The 24082-nt window shown below is 40.2% G+C and overlaps 1 protein-coding gene across 2 annotated transcripts in view; it reads left to right on the top strand.

Annotated features, from left to right (window-relative positions):
* Window positions 1–8624, top strand: part of olfm2a (olfactomedin 2a) — a 48041-nt gene extending 39417 nt beyond the window's left edge. Inside the window, exons 3-6 of one of the 2 annotated variants that reach the window (XM_059347316.1) lie at window positions 1694–1849; window positions 4053–4272; window positions 5415–5521; window positions 7238–8624. In XM_059347316.1, coding sequence (XP_059203299.1) covers window positions 1694–1849; window positions 4053–4272; window positions 5415–5521; window positions 7238–7912 — 1158 coding nt within the window. In that variant the 3' untranslated portion in view covers window positions 7913–8624. The remainder of the gene's footprint in view (window positions 1–1693; window positions 1850–4052; window positions 4273–5414; window positions 5522–7237) is intronic. The other variant, XM_059347317.1, reaches the window with a different exon arrangement.
* The last annotated feature ends 15458 nt before the right edge of the window (window positions 8625–24082 follow it).

The following is a 24082-nucleotide window of genomic DNA, read 5'->3' as shown; positions in this document are numbered from 1 at the left end:
TTGCTGACTGAGAAATCAACACCTGTGAGCAGATCAACTGACCTGATGGATAGGAGTACTTGAAAATTACTTACAGTTACTTTAAAGACACCCCCGGTAAAATGTGAAAAAAGGGTGGGGGGAAAAGGTCTTACTCTGAGGGGGGTTACAAAATAAATGGCAATAAATGTCAATGTAAAGGCCTGCACTGTGACACAACAACATGACACAGAGCCCTCATGTGCAAATTAACAACACATTTAGTTTCTATAGACATCAATTATTAATACACAACAGCCTTCACCAGAAATGAGGACAAAACACAGACAATTCAACAAAAATGGCAGAAAATATATAAAAGTCAACATTTTATGCATTAATGTAATGACTAACATCAATAAGCCATATACAGAAAAACAGCATTGCACGTCTTACAGAATCAACAGCAGAATAAAGCATCACCAAAGCAGACAACACAGAGATGAAAGCAATATAAACTGCACAGCCAGTGCAGATACAAACCATAGACTGTATGATACAAACACGAGCAACAGAGAGCGTGCACACGTACTGCACACCGCGGTGCGCGTACACGTGACACTACGTTTCTAGGCAACATTGAAGTACATTGAGTTACAGTAAGTGAGTTTTCTTAATGTACTCACGGATCTGAAGGGCATTCTGCGAGTCCCGTGCGTCGTAAAATTTTCCTCAGTCTGCTCCAGGTCCAACCTGTTAGCATCTCAGATCAAAAATAATCCAGTCCACTCAGGCTCTCTGGTTCCACAGTGCTCCTCAGTGTTTTCAAACACTTTAGGCTGAACGACTCAGTTATCACATCATGACAGGGTTATTGTCCAAAATAACATAAATGTCTCAAACACCTCACATGAGGTAAAATATCCGCAGTGAACGCAGATATCACCTGGAGGGCCCACCATTAGCATGTAGCCACACCCAGCATGCACCTGTACACAACATCACGATTTGGATCCTTACCGGGTGGTGCATTACCGCGTTAATTGATTGGGGCAACTAGATTCAACTCTTTTTTTTAACCATGCCAAAGTACTATAATGCTAACTATAATCGTATTCAGTGTACAGCTGAAAATATTAATTTATTATTTTTAATTCTAATTTCACTTGAAACATATGTTCATTTTGCAATAAAGTTAAATTAAATGAGAAATTACAAATGTTTTATCTATTTATTTCACACCATAATATATAAAAAAAGGCTTTACCCTGTGGTTATTTCATATTATATTTATATTCATTGAATTATCAGAAAACTACAACCCTGATTTGAAGTTGTCTAAAACATGAATGTAACAGAATGTGATAATTTGCTAAATCTGACATATATATTCTATTGAAGAAACAATGTCATCATATTAACGTTTTACACTAATGAACTTTTGTTTTTGTAAATATAAACTCAGAATTCTGTATTTTATGCATTCTGTTTTTAGATACGTTTTGTACAGTGTCCCACCTTTTTCAAAATCTGGGTTGTATATTGTGATATTTATCATTATTGAGTTATGAAATGATCAATACCAGTTCAATTAATTGCAAGCTAGAGCTGCATATCTGATGAGGAGTGGATGATTGTGTAAAAGTCAATCTTATCAAAAGTCAAAATTTAACTAACTAAAGAATATCCTGTCTTTGTGTGTGGGGATGTGTTGGTGTGTGTGCATGTGCAACAGGTTCAGAACATTAGCCAGTCAATGGAGGTTTTGGACCTGCGAACCTACAGAGATCTACAGTATGTAAGGAACACCGAGAACCTAATGAAAGTGGTGGATGGAAAGCTGAAGGTGGCCTCTGAAAATCCCCGCAATCTCAATCCAAAGGGCTTTCAGGTAATTGGCTGTCTGTCACCTCCTGTACAGCGTTGCATGTGTGTATTATTCTCAAGTGAATGCAGATACTATTAGATGTGGCATTGCTCTCCATGTGCACACAAACTTTGCCTGATTCATTGCAATCTCTTTCGCTCTTCACAGACAATAAAATTTTGTATGACTCTCGATAGACTGCCGCATAGGTACACAAATTCAATTCGAAAACTATCTTTGAGTCACTGAGTCATGCGCAGAGGAAATTTGAGCAAATTCACATGCTCTTGAATTATTAAACACCTGGACCTAGAAGAGGAGTGTTTTTTTCTATATTCCTCTCTTTACATCCTTTTCCCTCTCTCTCTCTCTCTCTCTCTCTCTCTTCTCACTCAGCCTTTCTCCCTCTATATACTTAACATTCTGGTGTCTGCTCTTAGATAACAGGCACATATATTCACATTTATCTCTACCTTATCTTTCGACAAGCTAAGGCTCAGCTGCCATTATCAGCAGGCCCTTTTGTCTTCCTGTCACCATGCTGTCTTGCCCAGGCTTTCTCCACATTTCTCACACCCTTACAGATATTAGATGGACCATAAAATAGTTTGATTAAAAGATGCCTTGATAAATGTTAAGTGTGCTTTACTGCTGGGACCCGACTTCAGCACAGCGGCGAGCATGAATGGCTGTGTTTTGCTTTCAGTGTGTTTTATGAAAGCGGGTCTGTTGGAGGTAATGAACATGTTTGTGAAATTAGCCAATTCTTTAGTGAAGCCTGAGATGACTAGAATATGCAGAATTGTGTGCATTATATCCCAGGACTTGTCTGAATGCAAATCTGCAATCCAATAAAGAGAAAAAATGTCTTAAAAAAAGAAGCAGGATTTGACCAGAGCAGGTTGGCTGATGAATGCGTGCAGCTCAAAGTTGCCAATGGCAGAGCGTGGGAGATTAACGAGACCGAATTTTCGCGGCTTGAAAAGGGGAAAATGAGATTTATGATGTGGCGCCACAGGGCTGAGAGCTGCTCTATCACCAGATTTACGATAAACCTTAACAAGGAGGAAACAGCCCCTCCTGTGGCGGCCACACTTTATTGATACACCTATTTCTCTCTTGAGCCTTCTACCTTCCAAGCAGGCAGCCTGGCTCTCCTGCTGCTTCTTGCACTCCTATCTAAGGACACATTGTTCTTTTCACTTCTAAACACATGAGTCACAGACCAAGTTTACACCCAGCAGCATCATGCTCCTTCCTGTAGGTGAAAATCACCCGAACCTGCTGAGACAGTGAACAGATGTGCTGTTGGCTGAATGGAAAATAATGTGTTAGTTCAGTAATCCAGACGAAGGATTGGAAATGGAAATAAATCTACTTATAGGGCAAACTAAGAAGCCCACACAAGTCAAACAAGTGGGTGGAGACTTGATCAATACAGAAAAAAACAGGCAACGAAGAAAATAGTAAATTGTTTAATTATAAAGGGCATACATTTTAAATGGACAGGTCAGATTTTTTTAAGTGGGGTTGTATTAGTTACTTATAGTCTGTGTATTACCTACAGTAGTTGGCGGTCAGCACACCCACAGTTTGGAGAAGCAGACAAGAACAGCACAGAAGCAAAGTAAAATAGTGTTGCCACCTAAAAATAAAAATAAAAATCCATTAATGTGTATGCTATGCTGTATTATGCTGTTTTTGGGTGGGCCTTTTTATAGGGAGCTAAAATACATTTTGCTGCTGCCACCCACAGCAGTACATAGCTTAGCTTCTGTGCTGGTAGCTCCATCAGCTTCTCCAAACTGGGGGCGTGCTGACCGTCATCTACTGTAGGTATACACTGACTTTGGAGTACCATTTTCATACGATGCACTTACGAAAATCAGAAGTATTCCTTTATAAGAGAAAGCGATGTGTACAGTAATCTAAGACATAAGAGTAATATCCGCGTGTTTACCAAGATGATTAATGATGCCTTGGTGTAGTTGTCCTATGAATCTTATGAAGAATCCATGCTTCAAGATGTTGAACAGATGAACCAGCATCCAGCTTTAATATGAGCTCAATCTTCAGATGCAACAACTGAAGATTGAAGGGCCTCTGCACACCGCTGTACTGACTGCTATAGCCGAACTCATCCCCTATCCTTTATTCTCGCAGGGTTCAATCTTCTCCATCCCCTTTTTGCTTTTCCACGTGTCTTCTCTGTGATTACTATTTTTAGGAGTTGAAAGACAAGGTGACCCAGCTGCTCCCCCTGCTGCCAGTGCTGGAACAGTACAAGACAGATGCCAAGATGATCCTGCGCCTTCGGGAGGAGGTGAGGAATCTGTCCTTGGTGCTGATGGCCATCCAAGAAGAAATGGGGGCCTATGATTATGAGGAGCTGCGCCAGAGAGTCCTGCTTCTGGAGACCAGGCTCCACTCCTGCATGCAGAAACTAGGTATAAGATATATGGAAATGGGTGGGCCTGCGTGTGTGGGTAGTTATTAAATGTTTAATTTGAAGTTCATTCTTAAATATTATTGTAGTTAGAGGTTGGACAATAGCAAAGCAGAAAGGCATTAATGATTAAATTAAGATCATCAGTGGTCAGAGGTCTGTTGTACAATGGAAACAATTCCAATTTCTTCAGTGTTGGGATTATCTGCATAAATTAAAAAGAAAATGGCCTAAAAAGCCCGAATGAATAATTGATCGTGTTTTCATGCATTGTGTTAGCTTAAACTGATGATTTTACAAAATCCCACATACATAAACTGATGACTTAACAGGAAAAGACTGCAGTTGAAGTTTAGCCTTTAGGTCATTAGTGTTTTGTTATTGGCTTACATTGGCTTTAAGCATTTGCATAAAGCAAAAGACTTCAAGCAGAGAGATAATAACTAGAAATATTAATGACTTACTTAAATATATATATTTATTTCTAGAAAACTCTTATGATATCCTTTACAAAACTGGGTTAACAAATGCAGAGAAAAGGAAACCAAGACAGTAATGGACACAGAAATCTTGTTTGTATTTTCCCTCTAAGTTATGAATTAATAACTTTAACCTCATGTTATGTCACTCTGACATGTTTTTGATGCAATTACACCTTTGTTACCCGCAACCCAAATTGCAAATTCAGATATCTATCAGAAAAAAACCTTCTATGTTCTGTTAGATGCAAAATGTATGGCTGTGGAGAGTGTCATCCGCAAAAAGTTTAAAAAAAGTAATATGGTTTGACAGATGTGCACAAACTTAATCTAATCAACCATGTAATGGTGTGAACATTTTACTTTGTGTTACTTGTGTGAGTTTGACAACAGGATGAAATTTGTGGGGGTTTTTTTCAAAAGATGGAGCGGTGTAAAAAACGCCGTTATTTCTTTCAACCATGGTCGAAATAACCTCTATTGCTGCTTTGTACCTGTTGTGCAAGTCCCAGACACATCAATAAACCAAGCATCATAATGTCTGGGTCATAACATCACGTGGAGTTGTACATAGCTCGTATAGTGTGTATTTGTCCTACTTAAAAACGTACTAATAACAAACATATGAATGGCGTCTTACCTCGTTCTCTTCTTTGACCTCCAGGCTGTGGAAAGCTGACTGGTGTCAGTAATCCCATCACAGTGCGTGCATCAGGGTCAAGGTTTGGCTCCTGGATGACTGATACCATGATCCCCAGCTCAGACAACAGAGTAAGTCCCTTTTTGTGTATGCCCACCCTTTAATCCCTGCTCTCAACGTTATACCTCGTAGTTCAACAAACACAGAGGATAAAGTAGAGCCAAAGTCATTGTCAGAAAACTAGTGCAGCTGCTCGATGGAAAAAAAATCTCTCTCACAGCAACACTGCCACGAGACTTCCGTGACTGATTGACTATTTTGCCTGAGTAGGACTTCTCGTGAGCTCTGGAGGAGGAGAGATGGAGAGAGAAATGGGAATGCAAAGCTGAGTCACTGATGGATAGCATCCCTTTTCCTTCTCCCTGTCTACCTCTGTCACCGCAACTCCAGCTGATTGATCACTTCATCATCACTAGAGAAATGAATGAGTTGTTTGGGCAAAAGTTTTCTAAATCGCCTAGGTAATTACCAGGAGTGTGCGGAGATGCTCTGGACCCAGATGATATAGTAATGGCTTCAGCTGATTAGAGGTGACATGTGGTTTCATTTGGGCAGGTACATGGTAAGAAGCAGGTGGAAAAAGACAAGTGAGGAGGAAAATGAAGAGGAATTGTGGTGCCTGGTGAATGGGGGGAAATGGTGGTGGAGAAGTGGAAGACTGGATTATTAGCTATTTGCAGCAGAGAATGGAAACTGATGAAGTTTAAGAGGAGAGATGACGATGGCCTTTTTCATCCCCACCCTGAATCATAGCAGGCTAGATAGATACTGCCAACAGAGAAGGTCAGTTTCTGTGATTGAATGCCCTGATCTTTGTTTTTAATCACCTTACTTGCTGAGATCACATTAGACTCTTTAGATTTATCATTGATTGTATTAATAGCCAACTACATCAACAATATTACATTAAAACCTGCACCAATCATGATAACAATATTTGGGGAAGTGTCATTGAGGAGTCAATCAGAAAGAATACTTTGTTTAAATGTGTTAGAGCTTCAGCCTGGCTCAGCTCGAGGCACTCATTTTGCAAGCACAGGAGAAACAATGCTTAATGCTCCATAATCTCCCCTTCTCTATAATTTAGCTGCTGCACCTTACCTCCTCTGACTCCTCCTATGAACTACCCTCTCCACCACTGGAATTGCCATTGAAGGAAATTGGCTATTCCACGCCTGGGAAGCAAAGTGGGAAATTGATAAAAGAGGAGAAAAACGATGGGTGGAGCAAGAGAGCAATAAGACCCAAATCTTGGTAAAGCTGTCCTTGATATGTTAAGGACAAAATAAATATCCAAGCCAACTGCAGTTTAATTGAATCAATTAAAAGCTGAACTGTACCTCGGCGGAAACATTGAGGGAATGAGACAGAGCCAGAGAGGGGCCATGTCAGTGGAGAGATCCGCTGAGAGCGCTTGAGGAAAAAGATAGAGCTGCTAAATGCATTGATTTTCTGTAAATGTGGACTGGAAAGGCCAAGGAGCACAAGCAGTGGTTGACTGCAAAGCACAAGCAACGTCTTCACTCCTCTAGATCGATACTCTTACACACACATTCTAGTATGCACATGAAGCCATAGACTCAAACAAGTAGGAATTCACCAAATGCACACAACACACTTACTGTGCTCAGTAAGTCGCCACCGGCTGTAATGAAACATTGTTCACACTGTTCTTGTTAAAAGTGTGTCAGGTATAACAATATTCTCCTGTAACCTTTAGATCTCCTCATTATCTCATGTAGTTGATCTTCTCTTCCTAGTGGGATTCATTTTTCTTCTCTCCACAGGTTTGGTCCATGGATGGTTACTTCAAGGGACGTCGTGTCTTGGAATACCGCACAATGAATGATTTCATGAAGGGCCAGAACTTTGTGCAGCACTTGCTGCCTCATCCCTGGGCAGGCACTGGTCACGTGGTCTACAACGGCTCACTGTACTACAACAAGTACCAGAGCAACATCATCATCAAGTACCACTTCCGTTCTCGAAGTGTGCTGGTGCAGCGCAGCCTGAGTGGGGCCGGTTATAACAACACCTTTCCCTACTCCTGGGGTGGCTCCTCTGATATCGACCTGATGGCGGATGAGAATGGCCTGTGGGCCGTTTACACCACCATCCCCAATGCTGGGAACATTGTCATCAGCCGCCTGGAGCCCCAGAGTCTGGAAGTGCAGCAGACTTGGGACACAGGCTTTCCCAAGCGCAGCGCTGGAGAGTCTTTCATGATCTGCGGTACACTTTATGTCACCAACTCCCACCTGGCTGGTGCCAAGATCTACTTTGCCTACTACACCAACACATCAAGCTATGAGTATACAGACATCCCCTTCCACAATCAATACTCCCACATCTCCATGATGGACTACAACCCCAGAGAGAGGGTCCTGTACACTTGGAACAACGGGCACCAGGTGCTCTACAATGTCACACTGTTCCAGGTTATTAAGACTTCTGGGGACTGAGAGCCCTCAGACTGACTCACTCAAATAATGCTGTGATCATTGTTAGGGGAGGGGCAAAAGAGCTGGGTGGAGGTGGGTAGGGTTGTGGGTGGTGTGGGTTGGGGGCTTAAGTGTATGGGCATAGGCTTGGATTTTTTTTTAAGAATTTCAATCTTCATAGAGTGCTATTATTCACATTCTCAAAAAACAGTCCGGCAGCAAGGTCGGTAAAGATAAAAAGACTGAGCGCTTCTCTTTTTTTTCCTGTGATGAGTAAGCATGGTTCTTTTTATTTGTGATGAGAAATAAATATAAATCTTTACCATTTATGACTCTGTATTTCATTGCCACTTTCATTTCAAGTAGAGCTTGAGTGTATATTGGAGGGTTGAACAACAAAGGAGAAGAAACAACAAGAAACTCTCTTTGTTGTCATAAAAACATGCTTCAATGCTTGTGTGTATTTGCAAGATGGGTGCTTATCAAAAGGTATAAATAGATGTAGAATATTAGTATTTCTTTTGAAATCATGAGTCGTCTTCTTTCTGGATCTGATGGATGTGCACAGAGGCAATTTCAGCATTTTTAAAAATGAAGTACTGGGAGAACCATGAACCAGTATTTGTACAGCAGCTTATTAAGATCTATTTATGTTTTGTGAATATACACTCTGAATTCTATGATTCATTCTGTCTATCAGCATAACTTTAATTTCGGTTGTATAAAGAACAACAAAGTCCAATTAGGAAGTTTGGGAGGGATAGTGGATAGGTCAAATAAATACAGGACTTTTACCAAGGAGCCTGCTGTTCTTGTTCCATAGTAAAACAAAAGTCAAAAGTTCCTTGTCTCCCCTTTAGACGTTTCCTTGGACGAAGTATTTAGTCTTTGTTGTAAACTGAAGTCAAGCTAAGATAGGGAATGTGTTTGGAATACATTTGAGCTGTCTGAATCTAAAATACAATTTATAAAATGTGCTAAATGGCATAATTTTAAAATAATTAAATGGAATAATTGTATCTATCTTGCTGATACTGAGTGGCTTTTACCACCACGGCTGAATCATAAAGTAATGAGATGACAGCATGTGAATACTGACAAGTCAATCTCCAGGGCTGCATTAAACCATACCTTTGAAACATTTCATCTAATTTTTTTTCCATCTACAAAGAGCCAGGGCATAGGGTTCTGTGTAATAAACCAGCATGCTTCCATATACTCAGACAGTGTTAAATTTAACTGCCATAGCCACGGCTTACATTTCATGTTTCAAGGTGAATTGAAAATGAAAGCAAGGCATCTGGTAAAAGGAGCAGTTGTTGCAGCAGAGGGGTCGAGAAGCACAAACAGGGAAGGAGAGACGAAATGTAAAAGGAACTCTAAGAGCATTTATATTTGAGCAGAGAAATGATGCTTCACAGTTACTGTTGCATGTGAAGCTTCAATCTGTTTTAATCTTGTTAGTCGCACAGCTGCTCTTAGGTGCTTTCTGCAGAGAAATGTTCAAACAGCGGGACGATGCTCACATGAAAGTCTCTAACCTTTATTGCATCTTTTATTTACTACCCCAAATAATTCTGAAGCCACACTGGCAGACTCTGCTGTATGGGGGGGGGGGGGGGGGGGTTCGGCAAAAAGACCACATCCCACTGTGGCAACATTTTATATGTTTTATTTATAAGACTTTTGAGGGTGCATCCATTTTTTCTTGCACACTTTGTTGTGGACAAAGAAGACATACAAGAAAATAGAAGGTTCCACTTTCCGTTCCCTGCGTAACCATGGTGATCCTATTCATCCTCGGTGACCTTTCTGTCAATAAAAGTGCTGTGCTGAAGAGAACCCTGACGAGTTCAGACACAGGAGTGGCTGACATTTAAAGCACAATATGATACACAACAATACAGCACACACAACAGTGTCAGCCAGAAAGAGTAAAGTACACTGAAAAGAAAAAAGAAAAGTTTTGGAGAAACAATGATGTAATCAGTTGCCAAAGAAACTGATAAATGGATGATAAATTGCAGTTTCACATAAACATAGAGATGTGAGTGGAAGTCTCATGGTCTAACACAGCATCTTCTCTCTGCTCTCCCACAGTATAAAAAATAAATAAAAGGTGGATTGGACTGCCCAGTCAGCTGCTAAGAAAATAGCACAGCCTTTCCTGATTGTGCAGGCAATTATAAAACGGGGCAGAAGGTTACTTATTGTAAAAAGAACCATTGCACAGATCATCTTTTATTAAAGTATGAAGCTGACAGTTCCAACAATACACAAGAGGTATTTAATGTTAAGCATGGCTGGTTAAAATGGACCTCCACTTTCCAGGCAACAAACTTATCCTGTTAACGCAGAGCAGGGGAGGAAATAATGACTGCACACAGATAATGCAATCTGTATGATCAAACAAATGGAAAAATAAATTCAGCAGACTACAAAGATGTATTCATGTGAGAAATATGAAAGGAATAACTATCCATTCATGTTCATATCCTACTTACTTGAGACCTGCAACTAAACGGGCTCCATAATAGACACAAATAGAACTATGCACAATTTTAATGCAGGGGGAACCAAACACATTTAGTTATTACAGAAAAATAAATCTATAAATTATTGCCATTTTTCTATTCAGTAATGTTTTTTCTTGCAAGTTCATATGTAGCTCAGAGTAATGGGAAAAATACAAAAAATACCATGCTATTACCAAGTAGTGCAAAAATAAAAACAACATGTTCTGTTGACATGTTTTTTTTTAATCAAAAAAATCAATTACTGCGAGTGTTTGCTGCCAGCAGTATAACCATTGCCTCCAGCACTTGTGAGGCAAACATTAGCTCCACTGAGTGTGCTGTTGTGCCAACTAATGCTCAGAGCCAAGGGCCAGTAAGTGAAGTGATAATAACGATAAAAATCGGGGGCATGACGAACGACATCAAATCATTATGGGTGGCCCCATTTGAGTATTGTATCATCGTATCTGTGTCAGGATAGATCGTCTCCAGTTAAGGCCCACTTGTCAGTGCACAACCCGTGCTTTGGAGCAACAGCACTTACATGTCTTCTTTGCTCAACGTCATCCTTAGGGTAAGAGGAAAAGTGGATTGAAAATGGCAAAGGTTGTGATTCAGGGGGCCTTAAATCACTGAGCTGGGTCAGAGTGTGTAAATCTCTTAAAGCAAAGAGTTACACATAGTGGAGATGTGTCTTCTCTCCGGTCCTTCAGCTTCCTCCCACAGTCCAAAGACATGCAGCTCATGTTAAACTAATAACTCTACATGTCCCATAGGTGTGACTGAGAGCTGGGGTTGGCTCCAGCCCCCCGCTACCCGAGGTCACATAAGCGGGTAAGGATGAATGAAATGTATCTGCAAAACTGCCCAGTGCAACAGACTGCAGGCTTGTCTGTAACTCAGAGCCCTTGCTTGTAGTTTTCATAGACAGTCTCTAAAAAAAAGACATAAAAATGCAAATTCTAGATTCTTAAAAATATTGCTCAGCATTTGGGTCGTAAGCTTGGACATAGCAACAAAAAACACAAATATAAGGAAGTGAAACTAGGCGGCAATCTCCGTGTCTGAGCATGGAGGCCAACCAGGAAGTGCCTTATGCCTGCAATCCACCGAAAATTCCAGTAGGGGGTGCTAAGTTTGGCTGTAAAAAGTTCTCACTTGATTTATTACCTCAGAAAAAATTTTCAGGATAACACTATGGTGTGAATTGATCTTCAAGGAGTCACTGCTCAGTTTTCTGAGGTAAGTAACATACATTTTGTTTTTGTTTTTTGCCAGCCAAAACTAACATCCCAGTTAATGCTCCAGTTAATGCTAACATGAATTAGCAGCGGCTTCTCTCAGTCGGGTTGAGGTGTAGAGAGGCTGTAGTCAGTGATCAGATCCCTCTCCTCCTCCACAGTCCAAATATGGTCTGCTCCCCATATCGGAAACAAGATGGCGACGCAAGATGGCGACGAGTTTAATGCTGAACTCGAGTCCACAAACCAATGGGTGACGTCACAGTCACTACGTCCATTATTTATATACAGTCTATGGGTGAAACACAAAGCATACAAAGTTTGTTTCAAAACAGAAGTGAATGTGGGGTTGGCTTTCATCTGTCAGTGACAGGGTCAGGGGTGAGTTACTTTGGGGTCACTGAGCTGTGAAGAAGGAGTCAACTTTGAATTTTGTGTTTACAAACCATAACAGACAAATCCGACTCATGGTCCTTCTCAATCAGGGACTAGGGCAAAGGCACTATTTAGTACGAGACAGTCATATCAGCACTGTTGACTGAGAGGACAAATGAAAAGTTTGGAGTAAAACTCAATATGATGCAACTACAAAACAGTTGCTAATGAGACAGCAATGATTAGTTATTGGTTTTATGCCACCTAGTACCTGACTAATGTTCAAACCCACTGGAACAACACTGAATGGTAAAAAGTGGAGTAGAAAAGTCTAAATGTCCATCTTAAAGTTTTAAATAATGATGCTATCACTGAGGGGGAAAAATTGCAGTGGCTCAAATCTAGTGAACTAAATGAGCAATTCAAATCAAGATTAAAAGTTGGCAGTATCACAGATTATCAACAATTTCAGTTAGTCAGAGGATGGAACATGATGTGTAATTTCTTTGGTACAAAGGAGAATATAATAATAGAGGAAATTAATTTGGCATCTAGAGACAGGTGTAGTCAAACACACACACACACACACACACACACACACACACTGTAAAGCATATTACAATGACTGCAATTAGTAATTCAGACCATGTGTATCCAAGTTCTTGTTGCCAAGACATAAGCAATCTTTTTCACTTAGTTCACCACAATTGCAGAGAGTAGTTGACAGGCAATAAATATCTATTCTTGGCAAACAGCATGCTGTAGCACACACAATATAACTCTACTGCATAACATAGTATAAAGCAGTGAAGTAGAAGTTTAGAGCTAAGCTGTTTGTCATGCTTGGTCAACGTGGAGGAAACTGCAACTAGTTTACCTTGAAAGACCCTCAGCCATTTCTTCACTTAAATTTTTCATTGGTGTAGGGGTCAGCGGTGACTTTCCCGGAACATTTCCTAATGCAGAGTTGTACATGTCCCTGGGGAAAACAAAAGAACCAACTTAAAATATAAAGCTGGCCTGAATAATAAGCAACCAATACAGAATTTTTATTTGGAGGATGTATTAACCTACAGATATCTCTCAGCATGAACAGCCTGCATTAATGCAGAGCCAAAATCCAAAAGGAACAATAGACCAGTGAGCAGCACTGGCGGCATGATTTTTGCTAAAAGTGGCAATACCCATGCATTCTCACTTGCACTTGATCTGATTGGGGGCATGTATGGCAGAGATAGAACTGGTTTGATAGAGTGCACAGGGGTGAGCTTCATAGGCAGGAGCAGAGATGGAGACAGCAACTGAAGAATTAAGAAGCAAATGCAGTTCCAACTTTAGTCATGCAGCCGTCCCCCGGATGAGAGGTTTGTTCTGATGGATATACAATCATCTGTGTTTGGAGCCAGTCCTGAGATACTCTGATAATCTGAATACTTGATTCAGTTATGTGCAGAGTACATTTGCTTTCTGTCCCTTCAATTCATAGTTACAACTAAGACAGCCAAGCTCACAATTGGTCCGGCTCTTGTTCCACACTGCAATCAGGTACTGGGCTTTTGAAATGTAATTGAAAATTAAATTAAATAAATGATTAAATTTGATTTGATTAACTTCCAACATTAATGAAAAAAAGATAATTGAGATACAGTCATAATTGTGCCACTCCATTTCACAATGATGAATTTATTTCTGTTTATTTTTATTAAGTAGTTTTCAGGTTGTGGAAGTTCCCTAATGATACAATCTAGTTTTTATTATTTATTTTTATATATTTTTATTCAAATGTGTATTTTCGGCGATGTTTATTTGTTTTTCCAGTTGAATTGTATTTAAAGCTCAAGAACATCACCAGTTCAAAATACTTCTTTATCAGTTCAATAAATGGATGATGTTTCCAAAGTTGATGAGTCGTAATTTCGATCTCCATATTAACCAAAATGAGTGTGATTATGATTTTTCCCGAACAGGTCAGCCCTACTGCTAGCGTATTGTTTTCTTTACTGCACCATTCTTAATCAGCTCCCTCATTAATCATACCCTCAGCAACGCTTGGAACAACACCTCCTCGGATTCACAATAAACAAACTCTTTCTCTTCTCTTTTGCCCCTGGAGGTGACACAGAAGCACTTTCCTCATGATTAAACATAACTCACACTCGCTCTCCTTATTTCTCCCACACGTTTTTATATTCATGTTTGAACTCAAAAAGGATGCAAAGGTTCCACGGTATGGAGATGGAATAACGGGTTAGCTAGAGAGAAGGCAATTTTACTCCACTTAACTCCTCAGAGAACCATACTCATTAATTGGCTCTTTAATTGTGTTTTGAGCTTTCATTGATTCAGCATTCGCATCCCTAATCTCATTAGGTGCTGTTTTGTGAAGGACAGTAAAGTAAAATCATTCTGGGCCACAACCATGGGTGATTCAGTTTTATAACCCTGATGTCCTGACATCGCACACCTCGCAGAGGCAGTAAAGATTTACCATGAAACATTGAACTGCAGGCTCTCCTGGATCCCTCATTTCTTTCTGTAATTACAGTTAGATGCTTCTGGAGAGAAGAGATGATGGTTTAGCTCTGGTACGCTGCTTGTGAGGACGGGTCAGGATGCCTAAATACAAACAACGATACAGCTGCAGGCAGAGAGTCAAATAAGTGCAATGAGTCAATATTACTGGTAATTACTTTTAGAAAAAAAATACTGAGAAAAAGAAATTAATCATGTTTCAGCACCTACTGAGAAATGCTGAGAAATCTATGCCTTGGAAGTAGATAAAAGACTTTAAATGAAAAATCGGGTTGTCAATCAAGCTTTATCATCCCTCACAGCAGATTTTACAATATAAGCGTTTTTATTGTTGCACCTGTGCTGCTAAATGCAGCAAAAGCAAAAGCAGAATCATTTTTCATTCCCACTAAATTGGGGTGCAGAGCTGTAATGCAGGGTTCCCAACCATTTCCTGAAAGGTTCGGTACATTAAATTCAGAACATTAATACAGCAGTAAACAACAATTTATTATGTAAAAATACACTGGAGTAATGGCATCCTGATCATAAGATGAAGTCACACAATCCAAGATTCTCTGTGATTTGTTGTTGTAGTAATGTCCAGGACCTCCTGACCCATGGTGTTGTCTCTGGTTCCACCTCAGGTTAGCTATTAGCACTGTTAGCTTTGCCTGCACTGTTGCTATTTTTAGCCTTATTTATATACAGTCTATGTTTTTAGCACTGTTCAAGCTGTTAGCACCTGCTAGCCGCCACTTCAGCCATGGCTACATTGAGAACCATATGCAGGCAATCGATAAACTGTACAATTAACTGAAATATTGAATGCAATAACTGCAGTGTGTTTGTTCAGGCTTCTTCTTTGAAATAATGTAGGTCTACTGGGGGTTTTCTTCCCTGGCCAATGATCTATTGGCTCTATGTCGTCTAATGGAGGATGAGGCTGGAGGGGGGCTCTGTGAATAAAGCCTGTGTTCAGGTCTTCTCCGTTTCATTTTGTTTTCTTCACATAAATTAATGAAATGCTGAGGTTTTAGGTCAGACATAGATGTTTTCTGTGAGATGTAGTGAAAATACATTTCTGATGGGAACTTACTGGAAAAGTTTTTCATTAAGTTTGACCAGAAAAATTGGTCCTTCCCACACAACTCTGAGAACTAATCAAAAAATAATTTTAGGCATGTCAAGCCCATGAAGACTGCACAAAAATGTAACAGGTTTGAAAAAAATGTTTCAAGGCAGAAAACCTAGACTAATGGGAAGAAGTATGATAAATATGTTGCATTAGCTTAAATGCTAAGAGAATTATTAAAGCTCACTGTCAGACCAATGGGGTACTTCAGTATGTATTTTTTCACATTAGACAATTAAGTGAGGAGGCTGAAGGCCCAGCAGTAATGACAGTATGTTATTAAACTCAAAAATGGTCAGTCAGTGCTGATAAAAATGTGACAACATATAATATAAAAGAAGAAGAAAATTATTTCTTTTAAAGATGGAGCAGTTACAATCCTTTCCATGCAAACTCCTTTCAGCCCTTCTTGCTCAAATGACTCGCACCTTTTTGCAAAGTAAATGCATTCATTTGCAAAAAGGGCAAGCCAGCTTTAAATTGGCATCAATCACACTTCCTCCAAACCTACCACTTAGTGATTTGTTCTTTTTCCTTTCTCTTAGTGCATTTCAGCCTAGGCCATTTTCTTGAGAGTTAATTGCACCATTTGCATACAGTTAGCAGTTATGTTATCAGGAATTTCTCTTCTCTGGATGCTTCCTGCACAAATAAGAGCTGGAAACATGCGGCCACCCAAACCTCTAATTCACAGTAGAGGATAACTGACCTGAGGAAAGTAATGAGTAGTGGCTGCTTGGCTTTGCAAAAATGAGGTTGATCGTCTGTGATGGACAATTTGCACTGCATGAGATTTATCGTGAATGTGAATGTGTGACATCAGTCTTGTCATTCCCCTTGAAGCATATATTTCAAGGAAAATGTACTATGTGAAATAAATTGTGTGAGACACGAGGCATTATCATTCCCCTTCAACTGATGTTATGATGATGAGGACAATCAAGCTCATACATCTTGAGGCAGAAGACTCTAGAGAATCAGCGCTGCATTTGAGGTTGTTATGTTAATGACAAGGATATTTCTCAAGTTCAAACTGTTTGAATGGGATCTTCACAAGCAATGAATTTGCTTGTGGTAAAACTTACAGAACCGCCCAGAGGGTCAGAGTGGAATTTTTTTTAACTTCTTTTTGCATTAGCTCACAATAGTGCTACCTTCTTGTCTGATCCACAGGAGGAGTTCATGTGTTGGTCCACTGCAGATAAAGAAAAGAGAGATGGTGTGACACTTAATGCTTTTATTTCTCATTGCTTCCTTTGAAAGGCTGAGATCTGACAACATATAGCCACTGGCTGTGAGCAAAGCTGCTCTGCTTGGCTGGGGTGTATTTGGTTATTGGTCAGTTGTATTTGTGGTTTAATCTGGTCGAATGGATATAGCTACTATAGGTGTACTGTACTCTTACCACTTATATTAACAAAAAAGAAATCCTCATTAAGCCACATAGGAACTAAATCTTGTGGTGCTTATATCAGATATGACAGATGTTGCTGCTGTTCAGGAGTAAAGCCGCTTCAATTTCAATGCTCAGCCAGCACAGCCATGGCAATTCACTGCACGCACACAATTCCATGTCACACCCATTATAAACAAATGTGTCAAAGCCATAATCATAACAACCAAAGACGCAGACAAAACTACAGTAACAGCAAAGGCCACAGTTATGTTATCCCATGGCTATAGTTATGACTGCAGCTCAAGCCGGTCTCAATCAGCCCCAGCAGCAGTCAGTGACAAAGCAAGGTTAACTAGCCCCGGTCGTCATCCATCTTTTTACAGTGACACAGCCTCATACATAATACTACAACCCCATTTCCAGTGAACTGTGTTTTATTTACAAATACACCTTTTGTTAATTTTATACTTGGGTTTGTATACAGCCCATCCCTAGTGTTGATGTAGTATACAGAGCGACAAAGTCCGCGTAGTGAGGTGGTTGGAGTAGATGCAGTGGTTTAAAAAGACTTTCACCTGAGACAGGTGTTCATATTTTGATTTTAGTTAACTTCCTTATGTAACTATGCAATGTAGTTACATATAGAGGCAGCTGTTTTAACACAAACCATGATCGTTTTTCCAAATGTACCCAAGTAGTTGTGGTGTCTAAACCTAACCAACTAGTTCAATTTCACAACAAGTTCTGTGACCATTTTTAAATGTTAAATAGAGCGTCATATTTTTACAAGATATCATATTGCTCACTGCCACGTCAACCCAAGAGATAACTTATTCTTTTCAAGAGAGCATCTGTGTCTCATATCAAAGCTCCCACTCCAAGAACCACAGCAGCTCTTTTCAGATAGGTTACCTTCCCCTACCTACACACATGAGCAAACAAACACAATGTCATGGAGTGAAACTGACGTATTAAACCCTTAGTTCTTTAAATATATTGAACCGTTTATGCACAGCATCAGTATATATGATGTAATAAGAGAAACATCTTATAAGGGCATCAGCACGGACCTTAAACCTCTTATAAATGACTATCTAATATGAACAAATGAATCATTTGATATTTTCTCCCTTTTGAAATTGGCTTCAGTTTGTTAGTGTTTGTCACAGGTTTCAGGCTAATATTTAAACTTAGTAGAACATGATGGAGGTGTTGATAAAAACACTTTCAGTTTTCTGGCAGGGTGTAGGTATATGAACCTTAGAAATGCAGGGCGGGACGTGAGCAGCAATAGAATATAAGAAACTTCAAATGCGGCAGTCTGAATTAGAAAGTTCAGGCAAGTGAAGTAAGGGGAGAGAGATAGAGTGACAGACAAAGTGAAATCCGAGTTAGGTGAGAAGACTGTCAGATCACAGGCCTTCTCTACTGTATGTCAGTGAGACAAGATGATGTTCTCTCCCCACAAGATCAAAAGAGATGAGGGGGGTTCTCAGAAGAGAGAGCTCTTTTCTTTCCCTCTGTCCTCTGTCTATTCTGTGATGAAATGAAGACATTTTGAAAAGTTTTTTTTAAAGAAGTGCTCTCTGATTAAAAACAACAAACAAAAAAACAAAAAAACACCAAGGGCAGTGGCCTTGGGAATGGCAACAGGAGGGTGATTATTTTACAGACCTGAAGTGGTGTGTGACTAAAACGCAGAACTAATTGCAGAAAAATCAAAGGGCAAAATCTCCAAGGACAACTCCACAGTGTTTGAATTACAGTCTCACTGTGGTAGGTGGACTTTACAGGTTTGGTATTTGAGATATTCTTATCATGCATCGAAACTGACTCATACTGTATTTCTGGTGCATTACAATTTATAACACTTTTATTTTTTTTAAACGTACACCAGGATGGATGATGGACACTAATATATTTGCATTCAGGTGGACACATACACATACTATCATCACGTCAACAGAACCAGCTTTAACTCATTCACAGCTGCCTCACCAAATGATTAGAGGTGACTTCACCTGAGGCCAGTCCATCTGCTTCATATAAATTATAAAACAATAATTAAACACAGGCATGCAAGTAAATATTTTACAACCATAAAACATAAAAACACATTTCACACATATGCAGTAGTGTCAGGAGATAATGTCTACAAATACACAGGAAAGATAGTAGGTGCATGTTAGGATACATATCTTTGTAATTCTGCTCAGCATGTATTAATAAGCTCAGCGTAAACGTATACTTAGGACTGTGTATTTGAGGAACAAGACTTGTGTCTCCACTGACCACACAGTAAGATATTGACAGGCTGACCTTATAACCTGACCAGTGACCACAAATTACCACATATATTATGTATGTTGACAACTTTACCATGTAAGCAACCTTCAATGTACCAGAATAACTGGCTCCGTGCCACGACAAGTAAATAAGAAATTCCAGTCTCTGTAACCTTTTCATTCATTCAGAAGCATGTCAGAACTGAATTTGACGTTGTGTGGATTAAATGTTCCCTGAACAACCACCTCTCCGCTTGTTCTCCTCATTCATCAAACCACAACAAAAATGCATACCGCATATCAGTGACCGATTTGTATGAGGCTGATAACAACTAATAACAGGCATTTAATGGGTTGATAACACTAGAAATAGGTGCCATCCCAGCTAATGAAAACACACAATAGATAGATTAATAGATCAGCCTGAAAAAAGGATTCACAATACAGCTAAGAGACCACAGTCGTCACGCTTTTCTGTTATCCACTTGCCGTTCAAGGTAAAGTGATTCTGACGACCACTCTCAGGATATGGGGAAAAGATCTCAATTAAAATCATGATCAGCCAACGTGGTCAACAGTATGAAAAAATTGAGATCTTGTAAAAAGGTATGCCTCACTTCATAAAGATAAAGCATACAGTGGATGTTCTGCTACTTTTAAATCACAAACAATGAAATGCTGTTAAATTTCAACATGTGCACTTTTAATTTCCATCATTCATCAAAAACAAGCTGCCTGTGTTTAAGATTAAAATCAATTACATTGATTGTTTTACTGTGTGGGTGTGCAGTGTGTCCAAGGTTAATATATATGTTGTCTTGTGCATATCTTCCTCAGTGCGAATATCCTTTTAAATGTATTCTGCAATACTATACGTCTTATGTTACAACTGATTTGGTAGCTGCTGTTTATGCAGTATTCATCTGCTTGTTTGTAATAGTATTGGTGCTACGCTCTGAAAGAGACGTGGGCAGGAGTTTAATTTTTTTTTTTTTATCCCATACTATATACTGTATCATTCATCAGTGCAGAAGTCAAATTACTGTTAATAGAACCCAACCCACAAAATGTAATTGATATTACTTTTATGGCAGTTCAGGTATCTTCTGAAACAGCGTAAAATACTGCATCTCTCTCTTTTATTGTTTTTATCTCTCTCTCTCTCTCTCTCTCTCTCTCTTTCTCTCTCTCTCTCTCTCTTTCTCTCTCTTTCTCTCTCTTTCTCTCTCTCCGCCTACAGAGCATGTTCGATTTTTGCTCCAGGTTGAAACACGTGTGAGTTCACATTCCTCCTATAAAGCTGTTGTATAATTCATGCCTTAGAATATATATTCTGTTTTAAAGGTTGCATACATCTTAATCATGCCCATAAAGTGATTCCACCATACCTCACACATGCATTACCTAGGCTGGGCATTTAATATGAGTTAAGGCATTCGTTTATGTGGGAAAGCACAAAAGCCTCAAAGTGAAAGCACTAGAGAAAGAAACCCATGAGGGTGGATTCGAATTGGTGTGATTATTTTTCAACTGGCATTAAGAAGAAAAATCCCACCACTAGTCTTCTGGGTGAGCAGGGACACCAAAATACCTTTTTAATAAATATGCAGAAGCATTAGAACATTTCCGCCAGGGAAATGCAGCCTTTTCGAGCCTCCACTGCGACGCGACAGGGCCCCACCCCTGTCACCTCCACAGCAATACAAAGTAAAGGTAATTAAAAACAGTCGCCTCAGCCCCACCCGTCCATAAACATTGCAGGCTGTATGCACCATGGTACATTAATATGCAAATTGGAGCTAGGGCTGTGATCACAGCGCTTTACTGATCCAGTTATTAAATTAATTTCCCCAAAACAAGTGGCAGGAGCTGCTGAGGTAGTCAATGGGTTTTCCCTCTATCTGCGCATATTAATGAGCCATTATCAATTTTACATTCATCACTGCAAGGGAGATGGAGGGGACGGCGTACGCTGGCACCTCCATCTCCCTGTGGCAGGCCACCCCGCTCTGCAGTCACAGCCATTCACAGGGTCGTCCATCACCACAGCAACCCCCGGGACATGAGGGGAACCAGGATCTCCATATCATCTTGCTGCCCCACCCCTCTCTCACAAGCCCAATCTCATCTGTCAGCCTCTCCATGCACAGCCCCACACTGGGATGACATGATCAAGTTGTTGCAGTGACAGCAACAGGTGATGTCACACAGCAGCTAAAATGCTGCAGTCTCTGAGGAGCAGCACTGTCAAACCGCTGAACGCGCTGGTGAGAGGAGAAGACTGCAATATAGTGTGAATTACATACACACACACACTGTGTAGGTCATCATCAACACAGAATGTGAATAGACACTGACACACACAAGAAGAAAAGTGGTCCCGCTGGTAGGGCACTGACACTCTGCAAAAGAAAATAAATATGACAGGCTACTGTTATAAGCAGCTGTCTCTACTGTGTAAGTGTATACGGACAAAAGAGACTGTCCTCCCCCCAAAACTGCCCAAATTGTTTGCACAGCAGCTTAAAATGGTCCATATATACGTTTGTGGTTGTGTTTGTGGTTAGCAGTGACCATAGTACAGAGTGACCCTATTGATTATAGAATAAAGGGGAAAGCAAAGATGTGGAGTATAAAGAACGAGAAGGTTAACTAAGGTCAAATAAGCACTGAAAATATGTAACAAAACTTCCATGAGACTAAATTTCTTAATTGCTTATGGATTTATGGAATATATTTTTTAAGCTGTATTCACTCAGAATTATCAATATATATTTCACACACATTTATCCATGCTTGTTATTTTATGTACTATTTATTTTTTGTTTATATTATTTTTTTTCTGGAAATACCCCCTGTACTGTATTACATTGCATCATTGGTCATTTTAAAATGTAAAAAAAGAAAAAAAAAAAGACTGTGTGTAGCCCGTGCATAGCTACAGCCTCACCTACACCCCCAGTTACAAAAGTTGTGACTCTGTGCTAAACATATCTTAAAATCTCAAACATAAATGTCTATGTATATATATGTGTGTGTGTGTGTGTGTGTGTGTGTGTGTGTGCATTTCAGACTTTAGAAATTATCTACCATGAAACCAATCCTTTAATTGAAAAGAACAGTCAACAATCCGAGGAGAGGAGAGGAGAGGAGAGGAGAGGAGAGGAGAGGAGAGGAGAGGAGAGGAGAGGAGAGAGCAACTGAAATTAAGGTTTCTTCCTGTGTGCTCTGTGGGAACGATTCGATTGTTTGTGTTACTTGCCGTCTTTTATTTGTATCTGAAGTGACCTTGGGCAAACACTAGTGTAGGGGGACATTAGCAAACCAGCCAGCATCGTTATAGCAATTACTAGGAAATCACGGGGCCACAGGGAGCAATTATGTGCTTCGTGTTTACAATCCTGCATAGGAGAGCGATGGGAGGAGAAGATGAAGAAGAGCACACATGGAAAAAAAAAAGAGCTATAGGCAAGTGGGAGAGAGTGAAGCGAGAGTGCAGGATGATGAGACAAAGAAAGAGCAGGGCGGAATATGAGCAGAGGCAGCAGATGAGAGGGTCGGCAGTCATGTTTGCGAGAGGATAAGAGCAGAGCAGGAAAGAGGAGGAATTTCAATGGCAGAGAAGTGGACTCGAAAGTGTAATTGAGTGAACACTAGTGTGGAAAAGAGGAGGAACAAAATAGCCAATAGCTCTTCTCGAGTCTCCAGAGCATGCATTTCCTGCCACGGTGATAACTTGGATTTCTAATACAGCATCTTGGTCCTCTGAGGCATAAATTTCAAATGGCTCTGTGTCCCCACTGTAGCTGCCCACACTGGCAGATGTGAGTGGTGACGAGCTGGCCATAACCCGGCCAGGCTGAGTCTGGGGCTCGGCTGATAAGAGTGAGGTGGAGGAGGTCACTGAGCTCACTGTATTGAGACATAACCGCCGGTCAATTCAATTTCCTTAAGGACACAGGAGTCCAAACCGCAATCAGAACATTTCATATCACAGCCAGGCTCCTCTTGCCCTTTTTCCCAATCTCACTGGATAAGAGAGGGAGAAAGGTGGAGGAATGAGTGAGAGGAAGTGTGACAAAAGAGAGGGGGAGTGTGAGGTGGTGGTTGTTGGCGGAGGTGGGAACTTTGGAGGTTACTGCAATGGCCCAGAAAATCTTAATTTCCTGATAGCGTTTTGTTTGTAACCAGTGATTAAGCTCCAGCTGATCCCGAGAGGAAACGAGGGGAGGAACATCAGAGAACACATTCACAAACAGATTCAGTAAAGCTTTAGCGCTCAGACAAACAGGCTAACACTGTTGGGATGTCGGGTTCTGTAAAAGAGAAGAATCAGCCTCTCCACAGCCCTTTAATTATTCATATCAGTGTGTGCTTGTCTTTCAGAAGAGAGAAGGAGCAGTATACATACAGGCCACCCAGAGGATCAAACACTGTGCTGACTGCTACTGAGGCACCAGCGACAAATACGTCGAGCCAGCCTCTGATGCAGAGAATGGAAGAGTGGAGAATGAATTGGAAGAGCTGAGAGATGGATGAAGTAGTAGACAAAGCAGAAATCTAAAATGACTGGAGACTTTAGGATGCCTGTGGACATCCATGGACCGGGAGCACAATAAAAGACTTAAAGTTTGCATCCTCTGTCTTAGTCCAAACATAGCCAAGATGTGGCCTTGTTTTGTAATTCCTAATTTTAGACTAACTTCACTTGAATTGTTAATGCAGCCAAGCG

The sequence above is a fragment of the Centropristis striata genome, chromosome 13 (genome assembly GCF_030273125.1).
Source record: "Centropristis striata isolate RG_2023a ecotype Rhode Island chromosome 13, C.striata_1.0, whole genome shotgun sequence".
Taxonomy (NCBI): domain Eukaryota; kingdom Metazoa; phylum Chordata; class Actinopteri; order Perciformes; family Serranidae; genus Centropristis; species Centropristis striata.
This window is presented reverse-complemented; position numbering and strand designations above follow the sequence as displayed.